Source organism: Oncorhynchus keta, unplaced genomic scaffold, assembly GCF_023373465.1.
Source record: "Oncorhynchus keta strain PuntledgeMale-10-30-2019 unplaced genomic scaffold, Oket_V2 Un_contig_10025_pilon_pilon, whole genome shotgun sequence".
Lineage (NCBI taxonomy): Eukaryota > Metazoa > Chordata > Actinopteri > Salmoniformes > Salmonidae > Oncorhynchus > Oncorhynchus keta.
In genome coordinates this window covers 35001-49917 of record NW_026276992.1, presented here as the reverse complement: position 1 = coordinate 49917, position 14917 = coordinate 35001, and the positions used below count along the sequence as shown (strand labels likewise).

The 14917-nt window shown below is 42.7% G+C and overlaps 1 protein-coding gene across 1 annotated transcript in view; it reads left to right on the top strand.

Moving 5' to 3' along the window:
- The window catches only part of ednraa (endothelin receptor type Aa), a 75814-nt gene extending 61544 nt beyond the window's left edge, over positions 1 to 14270 (top strand). The window contains exons 2-8 of the mRNA XM_035764455.2: positions 3145 to 3573; positions 5794 to 5921; positions 8855 to 9053; positions 10269 to 10421; positions 10922 to 11055; positions 11302 to 11410; positions 12146 to 14270. Coding sequence (XP_035620348.2) covers positions 3145 to 3573; positions 5794 to 5921; positions 8855 to 9053; positions 10269 to 10421; positions 10922 to 11055; positions 11302 to 11410; positions 12146 to 12286 — 1293 coding nt within the window. The 3' untranslated portion in view covers positions 12287 to 14270. The remainder of the gene's footprint in view (positions 1 to 3144; positions 3574 to 5793; positions 5922 to 8854; positions 9054 to 10268; positions 10422 to 10921; positions 11056 to 11301; positions 11411 to 12145) is intronic.
- Positions 14271 to 14917: the final 647 nt, after the last annotated feature.

The window sequence follows — 14917 nt, the reverse complement described above, 5'->3', positions numbered from 1 at the left end:
CTAAATAGGTTTTTGTGTACTAACTAGGTGACATCTGGGACTTTGAACAGGATGAAACACTCTTCATGGCTAGCTGGAGAGGCACTGTGTTCTGTTGTGATGAAAAAGTATTCAAATGTAGATCTCCGTTTTCTTTACCTCCTTGGTCTGAATTCGGTGAGACTAAATGTTACATTCATAGAAAGTGTTATAAAACTACTCTGTAAAGTTTTACCTGAAATACACTATTATATTACTTTGAATATAACCTGGCAATTATATAAATGTAAGTATTTGATTTACATATTGATAGTAGGGTTAATCTCTAACTGGTTAAAAAAATATTTTAATATGTTGAGAGAACTTAAGATTTATATTAATGTAACATCTTCACTCAACTCTCAAACAATACAAAAGCTGTATTGTGTAATATAACACTGACTAGACATGAGCCTGATCTGATTCTTTCATGTTAAAATGTCTCATTGTTTTCTAACCGCTAGTCTGAGTCTTTAAATTAAAACCAGAAGGGAGAATGCAGGGCAGAGGAAACCACACTGAAGAAGCCACGCAAGGGGCGCATTGTCAAAACAATATAAAGCCCTGCCTGGCTCTCTCTCAATCTGTGTGTGTGTGTGTGTGTGTGTGTGTGTGTGTGTGTGTGTGTGTGTGTGTGTGTGTGTGTGTGTGTGTGTGTGTGTGTGTGTGTGTGTGTGTGTGTGTGTGTGTGTGTGTGTGTGTGTGTGTGTGTGTGTGTGTGTGTGTGTGTGTGTGTGTGCTTGCGTGAGTGTGTGTAATACAGTGCCTTGCGAAAGTATTCGGCCCCTTGGAACTTTGCGACCTTTTGCCACATTTCAGGCTTCAAACATAAAGATATAAAACTGTATTTTTTGTGAAGAATCAACAACAAGTGGGACACAATCATGAAGTGGAATGACATTTATTGGATATTTCAAACTTTTTTAACAAATCAAAAACTGAAAAATTGGGCGTGCAAAATTATTCAGCTCCCTTAAGTTAATACTTTGTAGCGCCACCTTTTGCTGCGATTACAGCTGTAAGTCGCTTGGGGTATGTCTCTATCAGTTTTGCACATCGAGAGACTGACATTTTTTCCCATTCCTCCTTGCAAAACAGCTCGAGCTCAGTGAGGTTGGAGGGAGAGCATTTGTGAACAGCAGTTTTCAGTTCTTTCCACAGATTCTCGATTGGATTCAGGTCTGGACTTTGACTTGGCCATTCTAACACCTGGATATGTTTATTTTTGAACCATTCCATTGTAGATTTTGCTTTATGTTTTGGATCATTGTCTTGTTGGAAGACAAATCTCCGTCCCAGTCTCAGGTCTTTTGCAGACTCCATCAGGTTTTCTTCCAGAATGGTCCTGTATTTGGCTCCATCCATCTTCCCATCAATTTTAACCATCTTCCCTGTCCCTGCTGAAGAAAAGCAGGCCCAAACCATGATGCTGCCACCACCATGTTTGACAGTGGGGATGGTGTGTTCAGGGTGATGAGCTGTGTTGCTTTTACGCCAAACATAACATTTAGCATGGTTGCCAAAAAGTTCAATTTTGGTTTCATCTGACCAGAGCACCTTCTTCCACATGTTTGGTGTGTCTCCCAGGTGGCTTGTGGCAAACTTTAAACGACACTTTTTATGGATATCTTTAAGAAATGGCTTTCTTCTTGCCACTCTTCCATAAAGGCCAGATTTGTGCAATATACGACTGATTGTTGTCCTATGGACAGAGTCTCCCACCTCAGCTGTAGATCTCTGCAGTTCATCCAGAGTGATCATGGGCCTCTTGGCTGCATCTCTGATCAGTCTTCTCCTTGTATGAACTGAAAGTTTAGAGGGACGGCCAGGTCTTGGTAGATTTGCAGTGGTCTGATACTCCTTCCATTTCAATATTATCGCTTGCACAGTGCTCCTTGGGATGTTTAAAGCTTGGGAAATCTTTTTGTATCCAAATCCGGCTTTTAACTTCTTCACAACAGTATCTCGGACCTGCCTGGTGTGTTCCTTGTTCTTCATGATGTTCTCTGCGCAGGTGCATTTATACGGAGACTTGATTATACACAGGTGGATTGTATTTATCATCATTAGTCATTTAGGTCAACATTGGATCATTCAGAGATCCTCACTGAACTTCTGGAGAGAGTTTGCTGCTCTGAAAGTAAAGGGGCTGAATAATTTTGCACGCCCAATTTTTCAGTTTTTGATTTGTTAAAAAAGTTTGAAATATCCAATAAATGTCGTTCCACTTCATGATTGTGTCCCACCTTTTGTTGATTCTTCACAAAAAAATACAGTTTTATATCTTTATGTTTGAAGCCTGAAATGTGGCAAAAGGTTGCAAAGTTCAAGGGGGCCGAATACTTTCGCAAGGCACTGTATGTGCTTGTAGCCCACACACTCCTATTAGCACAAAGGCTGTGCTGATTATTACTTCCAGAAATGAAGTAATGTAAAGAGGAGACTCTTCATAACCCATCATATTGTTTGACTGTAACCAGTCGTGGCATCTTCCCATCTGTGCCCCCTTGGCAAAACCTGTTTGAAGTCTGAAGGAGGTTGTTTTACTTCCCCTAGCAGTTGGAGAGGATGGGAGAGGATCCACTGTGATGTGGAACTTTTGATTGACACATTCTGGTTTTGGCTCCATTTCTGAGGAGATGTTCCTGGATTGACATTTGAGTTGTGGCGGGGAAATTAGAAGATTCGGACAAAAGTATACTTTCTTCCTCAATTGAGGACGTTTTGTTTTATTGCGTTGCTTGCAAAGTTTGCTGGATGAAATAACCCATATACTTTTTCCCTGTCTCCCTTCATCTCTCTCTCTCTGTTTCTCTCTCTCTCTGTTTCTCTCTCTCGCTCTTTCTCTCTCTCGCTCTCCCCCATCTCTCTCTAACTTGCTCCCCACCTCTCTCTCTGACTTTCTCTCCCCCCTCTCTATCTCTCTTTCCCCTCCCTTGTCTCTCTCGCTCACCAGCTCTCACCACCACCAGTATATGGGGAACCCCTACACTATCTGTCCATCTCCTAAGACAAAGCGTGGAATGTGTTCTATAATGGTCGCCCCAATCGTACATGTGTTGGTGCTAATGGCCGTCATGGCCGCCCTGCCTGGCCCTGGAATGTGTCAGATAAACAGCACCACAGACGAGGGGAGAAGGACTCCCTACCCCCAGACCAGGGCCTGGTCCTCCACAACACCCACATCACCCCCAACCCCTGGGCTTCCACAGCACCAGCAGCCCCTTCCTGGAGCATGGGAGCCCCATCTCCACCAGGGGCCACAAGGGGCCCCAATGGCCCAGGGTCGGAGCTGGGTCTGGGGCCACAAACATCACCAGGATAAGGGCCCCTCCACCATGCACCATCGCCACTTCCATTCAAGGCCATTTCAAATACATCAACACAGTGATTTCTATCATGGTGTTTGTGGTGGGCATAGTGGGCAATGCCACCCTATTGAGAATTATCTACCAGAATAAGTGCATGAGGAACGGGCCCAATGCCCTCATCGCCAGCCTGGCGCTGGGAGACCTCATCTACATCACCATAGATATACCCATCAACGTCTACAAGGTAAGAGACGCATATCCATCCTGTACACTGGACATCACAGTGAATTTTGCATGGATAAATTGAAGCATAATTCCATCTCAGAGAGAAGGAGAGAGCGAGAGATTATTTAACTTGCTTTGGCAATGTAAACATATGTTTCCCATGCCAATAAAGCCCCTTGAATTGAGAGAGAGAGAGAGAGGCAGAGAAAAGAAAGGAGAGAACAAATAAATAAACTATTCATTAGAAGGCTCCCCAAAGATCATGTTGCTCTCCAAAGTTTCAGTCAGTAGTAGTACTACTTTATCTTCATTGGGTAGCTCTTTGTGATGAAGGAAGCAGGGAGAGGCCCAGACTAAAATAAACAATGGAATCAGACCAATCAGACTGCGGTCACACATTTCAGTGGCCCTGCTCTGAACCGTGGTTTGTGACAGGACCAGCTCTCCTCTCCAGCCCTCTTATCTGCGATCACATTTGAACCTCTCTACACTCAGAATAAATGGGTCTGGTTAAATGATGAATCACGTGTCCAGTGTGAGCCATTTAAACCCATTAGACCGTCCATTTACCCCCCCATGTGGGTTCACTTTAACATGAGCTAGATAGATCTCACAGATGATTTACGACGTTATCTTACCTGCTGTGGTATTATTGCTTGAGAGTAATGAGCATATTTTCCATTGGGTCCACATACATTGGTTGAACAGGTCAAGGTTCTTAATAGGATGTAGTGCAGTACATTGGGAATGCTCAGTTCATTATGAAGAGAAGTGGTGAAGCCACCTGTTTAGTATTACCAGTATACAGTTTCATCACACTGTGTCAGCACATATGGAAGTGCCAGGGTCCCGGGACAGATGATTCTCTACATGTACAAAGGGGGGGAGTCTTTCCTGTATTAGGGAGTTTCAGTTACACACATGAAGGATAAATCACAGTGTCCCTTTGTACTGGTGAGGAAAAGTAGTGCCGTAGGTACAACTCTGGTTTCAGGCCAAACACTCCCTGTGAATATGTCTGCACTACAGGGCCATGTGCTTTAGGGAGGCCCAGCTCACTTCCTTTGGGGTTTGTTTGACGCAGTTTCCAAATTTAATCATATACAAACTACATACACACACACGGACACATGCTACACACACACACACCCACAGTGATGTGGCCCCCTTTCCTTTCCAACCCCATGTTCTCGAGACTTTTTGATTAGATGGAACCGCCTAGCGCTCCAAGTGAACAATAGAGGGACAAGGATGCACCCGTGAAGTGCTTCCTTTGGCCCGGCCTCTCAATGACTCTGGGTTAATCCCCTCTTTCTCTCTTTGTTCGGCCCATGTCGATTCCTGGTTCAACAACAGCTGCCAAGACTACATCCTAATGACAAAGGGTGGTTTTAGCGGTCTGTTCTACAGGGAGAGCTGTGAGTTGTTTTGTTAAGGGAGCTCTTCTTATAAGAGGCTATGGGAAGTGGTGCTTATAGATGCCTGGAAGTCCAATTAAAGAAAGGATGTCACTTTAAGGGACAGTTCCAGGGTTGGCTTGTAGGACCTGACTCAATGATGTACTGTATGAAGATGATGATGCGCATATGGGCCTGCTGTTGGACTGTACTCAGAATCAGAATGAAGTCAGGACGTACCATGAAAGCCCTCTGATGTGACTGAGACTAGCCTGTCTGTTGGGAAGGGCCTGTTACAGTACCGTGGTTAAAGATAGTCCGCACCCTAAGGACAATGGGAATTGAGCTAAGAGGAGATAAACATGTGATCCTCTAACCTCAATCCTTTATAATTTATCCCTTACTAGTTAGTAAAGAAAGAGATATAAGGGCTAGTCCATTATTATTATTGTTGTTGTTATTATTATTATTTTATTATTATTATTTCTCTTCACATCAGGTATTGTTGTTCTTTCACAATTCAATTGATTTTTACATGCTTTTTCTGTCTTCTCAGTTACCATACTGGCTAATAACGACCATTATGGATTTCTGATATCTTATGAAAGGGTTTGTAATACAGGGAAGTGCCAACTGGCTAAATGCCATCTAAGGTGTGTGGTTATTTCCTGACGATGCAAAGCCCGTTGTGAGTTGAAGCGTACATACTGTCTTCTACGATGTGCTGACGGTCTCTCTCTCTCTCTCTCTCTCTCTCTCTCTCTCTCTCTCTCTCTCTCTCTCTCTCTCTCTCTCTCTCTCTCTCTCTCTCCCTCTCTCCCTCTCTCTCCCTCTCCCTGCAGCTCCTTGCCACCAGGTTCCCCTTCGATGACAGTTCCTTTGGGCTGTGTCTGTGTAAGCTGGTACCATTCCTTCAGAAGGCCTCTGTGGGCATCACCGTCCTCAACCTCTGTGCCCTAAGCGTCGACAGGTCAGTCCCATGTACCACTGCTGAATTCCAAAATCAACCAATGGTAGCTAATCTAACAGGATCAAAGAAAAAAGCCCAAGAAATATCTGTATTTGCATATGAATGTTTATAGAATTAATAAACAATATAAGCAATAAGCAATATGGTGTTTCTTTCCATCTGCTTTGTGATAGCCTATTGCCTACACCTATCCAATTCTTTCAGATCGACGAGAGTGTCTAGGGAGTAAGGGGTAAGGCTTCTGAAGCATTATACACATTACTCGTTTACTGTCAAATGCATTGTCTGGCAGGCATACACTTACCAAGGTTAACATATGAGCTGTAGCTGAATCTGACCTAGTACTCAGACACTATAAGTGGGTCTTTATGCATTTTATTCCATAGAGACATATTCTGCTCCCTGGAATAGGATTCTATTATCTTGTAAAAATGTATTGGTTCCAGACTCATGGTATGTTTGCGCCGTCGAGTTCTGTTCTGTTCTGGCCTTTCAGTTCTGTGAATCTTTATATGTAGGTTACGGTAAACTCCAAATGAAAATCAGTCTAATTATACTTGTTTTTCTGTGAAATGTAGTCTACATTACAATATGTATGTATCAAAGAAAAAAACTCCTCTCTAAACTTTTTTTCTATTAAAAAAAGTCACCCTCAGACCCTCAACCTTAGCCAGTAACTCACCAACACCATGATAAATAACATTGCCGTGGTTTGAATTCAAACCAAAAGTGTTTGTTGAACCGTAAAGCCCACTCTATGTATGGGAGTGGCTGAGACAAATTGACCAGGAAAGATGAATGACTTCCCTAATTTGATTTAAAGGAAACCACAGGTTGGGAGTTAGTTTAACTCCTTAGTGGGGGTAGTACGGTAAAGGCAGTTTATTCCGGAAGTTTGTAACGTCAGTAATAATGGAGATCTCCCATTACCAACATAGTTACTCTTCCTCCTAGTTTTCTATTGGCTGCATCTGTTAAGGACTAGGCCATCCGGAGCCATATCCACAACGCCTCTCAGAGTAGGAGTGCTGATCTAGGATCTGCCCATATAATCTTTTTCATCATGATCCATAAGTCAAATCCGATGCTAGATCAGCAATCCTACTCTGAGACGCTTTGTGGTCTTAGACGTTTCTCTCCCTGAGGAGGGGTAGCTTTGCCATCAAGGAGCAGAAGTAGTTTTATTCTCAAATCTAAACATGTTTATTGTCACATTTTTAACTCTGATTGTTTTGTGTCTGATGCAACACGACTAGACTTGTATTCCCGTCTCACTCCCTTCAGTTCTTGTAACACTTAACACAGTCGGTCCTGTTTATCAGCAGAGTGAAAGTGAGGGGCTGACGTCCGGCTTCATGGGTCTGTGAGTTAGCAGACATAAGAGATAAGAGCATAAGGAGGCCTGTTCTGGATCTAAAGGGATGGAAGACAGTTTAACATACCAGCTATGCTGAATGACTACCATCATAGAGAGAGAGAGAGAGAGAGAGAGAGAGAGAGAGAGAGAGAGAGAGAGAGAGAGAGAGAGGTTAGTGGGTGAGTGAGTTAGTGTTGACAATGAGCAGATGAGTGAGTGATTTTGAGTGAGTCGTTAGAAAGAGCGTTCAGCAGATGGTCTCCATTTTGTTTGCATGCCTCATGTCTCGCCTGTTTGAGAGTTGTGTCTCGTTCCTCTCTGTTTGAGGGAGAGGGAGAGAATGTGGATGCATTACCATCTGGTTAAATATAAATGACACCATGTTGTTTGACAAGGGTATTCAAGTGCATCATGAAAAATATATTGTTCAGGTCATAAAATCTTGATGCACCGTTTTACTAAAACATTTAGACAAGCGGTGCCTATTAATGAAATAAACAAGCAAACATGATTTGGAACACAGGAAACAAACGTCAACAAACAGACCATAGCTCCTGCCAACGCTTGTTTGGAGGCTTCACAAAACAATGAATATTACATTCTGAGGATAAACAATTGATTATTATCTGTTGTTCATTAAATCTTAACTTGGATCATTTTTCTCTCAATACGATACGGTGTGTGTCTGGTCTACTGCCATGCAGTCAGTTCATAGAGCTTATACTACAATGTACAGCTGAGTTGACCTAACATAATGGGTACTGTAATAAAATGAACAAGTATTTCAGTAGTTGTCTCACCATATCTCTGTGGTTCTCACAATCATGTTCCCATGCAGGGTTAAAAGTTTGAAGTAAGTCTATTATTGAAGTCCTGGAAGTGTCTCTAAAATAGGTTCACTTTTCACAGTCACTTGAACCTCCTAGATGGCAAAGCTGGTTGAAATGACTTCATTACAACCATTAAAAGCTGGTTGAAATGACTTCATTACAACCATTTAAAAGCTGGTTGAAATGACTTCATTACAACCATTTAAATGCTGGTTGAAATGACTTCATTACAACCATTAAAAGCTGGTTGAAATGACTTCATTACAACCATTAAAAGCTGGTTGAAATGACTTCATTACAACCATTAAAAGCTGGTTGAAATGACTTCATTACAACCATTAAAAGCTGGTTGAAATGACTTCATTACAACCATTAAAAGCTGGTTGAAATGACTTCATTACAACCATTTAAAAGCTGGTTGAAATGACTTCATTACAACCATTTAAAGCTGGTTGAAATGACTTCATTACAACCATTTAAAGCTGGTTGAAATGACTTCATTACAACCATTAAAAGCTGGTTGAAATGACTTCATTACAACCATTAAAAGCTGGTTGAAATGACTTCATTACAACCATTAAAAGCTGGTTGAAATGACTTCATTACAACTAGTTTCGCCGCTGGGCTGTTTATTAGTTCCAACTCAGCAGTTGTTGCTGAAAGGTCCACAGCCCTGGCTCTGCTCTAACCCCTACCTTACCCCACCATGTTCACCCTTTCATTCTTTGTGTCCCTCTATGCCCCAGGTACCGTGCAGTGGCGTCATGGAGCAGGGTCCAGGGAGTAGGCATTCCTCTTCGGACAGCCATGGAGATCGTGTCCATCTGGGTGCTGTCCATGGTCCTGGCTGTCCCAGAGGCCATCGGCTTCGACATGGTTGAATTCAACTACAGGAACGAGACCATACGGACATGCATGCTCTACCCCAAGACTGACTTCATGATGGTACGACCCATTTTCTTGTTGACGCTTCTGCACTTCAAATAATCCTATTACCTGTATACAAACAAATCTGTCCCACAAAGTGTCTCAGAGTAAGAGTGCTGATCTAGGGTCAGGTCCCACCTCTTATTCATTATGATTTAAAAGACAAAAGTGATTCAACTAAGGTTACAGTACAGTACATGTGTGTTAACTTAGTAAATCTGAGAGTCCATGATTTCATGTGGTGGTGTATCCTTGCACTGACCTATCAAAAACAAATCCATCTGTCCAAATACTTGGCATGAAAAGTAATTGTTATAAATACAGTGGTAGATTTATCGTACTGACATTCATTTCTCTGACATTCTTGGTGGAACCACCCAAAGAGCTAGAAATATGGTGAAAGGAAGCATACAAAGGCCAGAACTGGGTTCAAATATAATTTCAAATACTTTAGCTGACTGAACTTGTTTGGCTTAATGGATGAATAGAATCATCTCAAAACATCTGGCACTCTAGGTAGGCTAGAGCAAACACAAAGTATTTGAAAATTTCAAATAGTACTTGAACCCAAATAGCATTTGAACTCTGACAGAGGTCTCCATATGTTTTTTTCCTCAGAGAGAGAATCTCTGAGGTGATCACTTTCTTTGTCCACAAGCCTGGAGAACATAATTGATCGCAGGCCACAACAGCAATTACAGCTCAACTGATGTATGGTTCCTTCAAGCTGAGCCATGTGTGTGTCTAGTTCACATCATGCAACACAAAAGATACTAAATCCCATATCATGACCAAACCACGCTGAGGTTTAGGTCATTTCATTTAAATCCAGATTCAATAGAACACGTATGACAGACAGTATCTCCCAAAGTGAGGAATTTATTAATGTCATATAAGAGGTTATAGATGAACATTTATTCTGTGGCCAAAAAATTCCTCAAATGGCATCTGCTCCTCCTTAAAACTTGTATGATAATATCCCCCTCTTATATGTGGATTTAGTAGATTAGAATATGTCACTGTCATCACATAGACATATTGGTAAAGTCAACTTGCTTTGTTACCAAACCTAGCAGGTGAAACTGGTTGAAATCACCTCATTACGACATCAATACAACCAGTTTTCCACATTTGCCTGCTGGACAGTCTTCTGGAGTATTGGCATGTTATGAATTGTCGTTCTCCTGCATCGAACCTGTGTAATAACGTTCTCCTGTTGTGGTTCTCCTGCAGTACTATAAGAACATCAAGGACTGGTGGTTGTTTGGGTTCTACTTCTGCGTTCCTCTGATGTGTACGGCCGTGTTCTACACTCTGATGACCTGTGAGATGCTCAACCACAGGAACGGCAGCCTCCGCATCGTCCTCAGTGAACACCTCAAACAGGTACACACACACACACACACAAGGTACTTGAGGCCAGACTGCCTCATGTTTAGTGTCTCTTAAGGAGAAGTCCAAGCCCTCTCTCAGGCCTCTCAAGCTGATGTTGCATAACCCACCCTGACTGCCTTCTACATTCATAGTACTACTTAGTATCAGATCTCTCTTCTCTTCGGTTGTTACGCACTGTAACCAGAGCCTCTAGCGTTTTGGAGGCCCTAAGCCAGGTTGGGCTGCGTCATGTGTAGTCTCTTTAAAGGTTTGTCATTTTCCTCTCTCAGGCCTATCCGGTTTACATGACATAACCCTACATCTCCCTAACAACCTAGCGTCTCCCTAACCTAACATTTTGTCTGTTTACATCCCCAGAGACATTACCATACAGTACTCAGAATGACTCAGCGTTTTTTAAATACGTTTTCCACTCTCAGTATCTTGTCTTCATCAGCCTTCATCGTCATCGTCCAACCTTTTCCTAATCTGTTGTTTATTGTTATCCCCAGAGACGGGAAGTGGCCAAAGCAGTGTTCTGCCTGGTCCTGATCTTCGCTCTGTGCTGGTTCCCCCTGCACCTCAGCAGGATCCTCAAGAAGATGGTCTACAACCCGAGAGACGTTGGACGCTGTGACCTGCTCAAGTGAGTGCAGCCATGTTTGTTTGCTGTTGTCATCTCATTATTAGAAACGACTGACTCAGTACGGTGTGTTGGAAAATGGAAAGGTGGAAATATGTGGGGAATCACTCGACTGGATCTAGAACCACAACAGACTAAACACAGACAGACATTATTTGAGTTGCTGCAATTTTAATGATTTAAATGTTTGAAAGGAGATGAAACTCAAATGGAAGTTCGGCCAAAAAACATGGGTGTCATTTCTTTCAGCTTCCTGTTGGTCTTGGATTACCTGAGTATCAACCTAGCCACAGTAAACTCCTGTATAAACCCCATCATCCTCTACTTTGTCAGCAAGAAGTTCAAAAACTGCTTCAAGGTACAGTAGATCCCTAAACATACACACACACCCAACTCTCTTTTTATCTCTTGCTGTATATCTCTCTCTTGCTTTCTTTTTCTTTCGCTCTCTCTTTCCCCCCATGTAATCAGTATCTCCACTAACCCCCCCAGCCCTCCCCAAACTCTTTGTCCTGTCTTGCCAGTAAAGCAAACAGAGAACCTCTCCCTCTCCCCACGACCGAGGGGCTGTGGCTCTGTGCTGGTGATGACATTATTTAAAGAAAATGTAAAGCAAAGCAGTGATTTATGAACTCATTTACTCGGTGAGGTCACATAACTGTACACATCTGTTAGAGACCTGAGCTGAAGATAAGCCAAGCCCTAGCTCCAGCTGTCCTCAGAGAGCAAGAGAGCGAGAGAGACTGAGACTAAATCATAACAGAAATTCCCAGACCCTGAACGTGCCTCTTCCTCTCTCTGCAGAACTGGGGCAAAGAGTTTGGGAAGGATAGAAAGTGTTCTACTTCTCACGCTGTGAGCAGATGTAGTTTTATGTAGTCTATTGTTCAAAGAAGCATTCCCAGCCCTCATTACACAAGCCCTCATCATTGTAAGCTGTAGAAAAGTGCCTACTTGGACCTCGTCTATCGTAGCAGCAATAGAATAAACGTTATCAACACAGAATGACCACAGCAGTATGAATAGTGCCTCTAATCTTGTAAACTTGTACCCTTGTTCAAGTGTCTAACTGTTTCCCCTTGTCCCCTTCCAGTCCTGCCTGTGTTGCTGGTGCCACTCGGATGCCACAGTGACCAGCACGGGACAAAACGGGAACGGGACCAGTATCCAGTGCAAGAGCCCAGAGCCCGCCAACCTCCACACGGACCGCAGCCTACGCAAGGACAGTGACTGACCACCACAGGAGGTGACGCCCCCTAAGGACGAGGAGGTCTCACTACAACTACAGCCAGTCTGCACTAAACACAACAGACTCTCAACTCAATAGGAGAGTCACACATTTCAAACACCACCACACGTTTCTTATACAGAACACTGCTGGGCAGCTCTGGTGCCTGACGTAGGACCACAGGGAAAATGAGTGGAGTTTATATATAGACACAAACATACAATGGGCATGATGGACACTGCAGTATTTCCAGTGTCTCTCTGGACTATACCATTCCCTTTGCCAGGGGGTGACGAGGAGGGAGCGATGCTTTATAGTACCGTGAGAGAGGAGGAAGAGGGATGGAGGGAGGGGTAGCTAACAGGATGCAGCTGAACCCAGGCTATAAATGACCGGCCAGTCAGTAGCGGAGCGAGTAGCCTGTTTTTCTGTTCACAAAACGGTCAGCACTGCTGGGACGAACCAGGAAGCAGCGGAAACCCCGGGAAGGAAGGCCAGAGCGCTCCCTGTCAGAGGGGACGAGAGGAGAAGGAGAGAATGGTCCCCTAGGAGTCCTAATGAACTGCTACTCAGTGATAGTGGAGAGAAGGGGAGCTCGCACTATTGAGTTGACTGTCCTTTTTTAGTGTCGCTATAGCATCTTCCATCATAGGAACTATACGCTGGTCGTTGTATACACAGCAGTACACTTTCATAGAGTAAGCGAATGTCCCGTGTTCTGTATGGTGAATTTGTTTTAATATGGATGAAAGTGATTTTGCCATGTAACGTGTGTGTTCCAGTACAGTTTTATATATTATTTTATAAAACGTACCAGGAAGTGTTAATTCACTGTGTTTTGGTTTCATGTGCTGGGAAGAAGGAAAAAGTGATTTTAACGAAAAGGTGCCTTGTGTCACCTTGAATTCCCCGTATAGCCTTATACAGCATACAGACTCTGTACAACAACCAGAGGAATATCACTTAGGGTGTAGAGCTACTCCAGTGTAGAGCAACCACCAGAGTGCATCCCAAATGGACCCCTATTCCCTACATAGTCCTATGCGCCCTGGTCAAAAGTAGTGCACTATAGGCGGGAAGGGGGTGCCATTTGGGAAGCAGACCCAGTCTCTTGACTTGTTATCCAAAGACTAATGGTTTTCTGACCCCTACTGAAGTCCCAAGCTAGTTTAAAGAACAAGTCCAGGTGCAGCAAGCACCACAGGACCATAAAGTACAACGTTAGATTATGTCTCAGTTCAAGGCTCATTGAAAAGGGGGCCTCTATGTTCTCACCCAAAAGACAAAGGGATAAAAACGTTTTCCCTACTTCACTGTGAATTTTACAAGACACAGAAAATGTTTGGTATTTACAGCTAAGCTGTTTGTGAAACATGCTCGTATATATCAAGTTTTATATGGTTTTATATTTTGGCTATGTTCTTTATCATATATACAGAATGTGGTTATCATTTGTCCTTTGCCTGAGGCAGGATTTTTTATTAGTTTTTTGTTTGTTTTTGTGATGATAAATATACCAGTTGGTGTTTAAATCATATCAGCTACCTAGGTGACTATACTGCTTTATACATTTGATATGTGAATACATGTTTTATGAATACAATTAATGTGCTGTGTGTGTGTGTGTGTGTGTGTGTGTGTGTGTGTGTGTGTGTGTGTGTGTGTGTGTGTGTGTGTGTGTGTGTGTGTGTGTGTGTGTGTGTGCGTGTGTGTGTGTGTGTGTGTGTGTGTGTGTGTGTGTGTGTGTGACTTTTTTGCACTTTTTCCGTTTGAGTGTTTGTGGCACTATCTACAACATATCAGACAGTGTCAAAGATAAAGGCTTTTCAGTTTAACCACTCATATCAATACATGGTATCTTACCACTATAATGTTCATTCAGGGGCATCATACCCCTCGATAGGACATTGTACCCGTTCGACACATTTCTTTCTCATGTTTCATACAGAAATGCTGCTGCTTATCCTAATAAAAAAATCATTTAAGTGTATACCGTTTGCCTTGCATTTACTAAGGAGAGACTAACATTATATTGATATGCATAACGTAAATATTTCGGCATTTGTAAGCATAAGAACATTAAACATGGCATTACTAAGGAGTTATACATTTTACATTGATATGCATGACATATAATTACTTTGGAATTTGTAAGCGTATGACCTCTCGCATTGCTTTACTGAGGAGTCATGAACTTTGTACTGGCATGTCACAGAAATACTCTTCTCTTTCTGAGAGGATATGGGGACTCTTTTTTTTTTTCTTAGTGTCTGTGGGAAGGAAACACAAGCCGGTCTGGGAGTGATTTGAAGTGCACTGTGACCTGCTTGCTTGTTGCTTGGCAACACTGCCCTCAGGGTTACCATGTCAACTGAGAGGATGTGAACTGAATTGCTTGGAGAGAGGGAATGTAATCAAGCCAGCCCATATGAGTGACTGTTATCAGAGCTCCCAAATAGAGGAGCTGTTAAACATAACTTGTCTTGTTAACTTAAAGACGTCCTCCAGCGATTTCAGAATGTTTACTGTTGAAAAGCTATATCCCAAGTATAAATACAGTAAAGTACACAGGTGTAATACATTGAGAAATATAGTGTTTTCTAGACAAAACTGAAAACTTCAAGGAGTTGGTCTGAT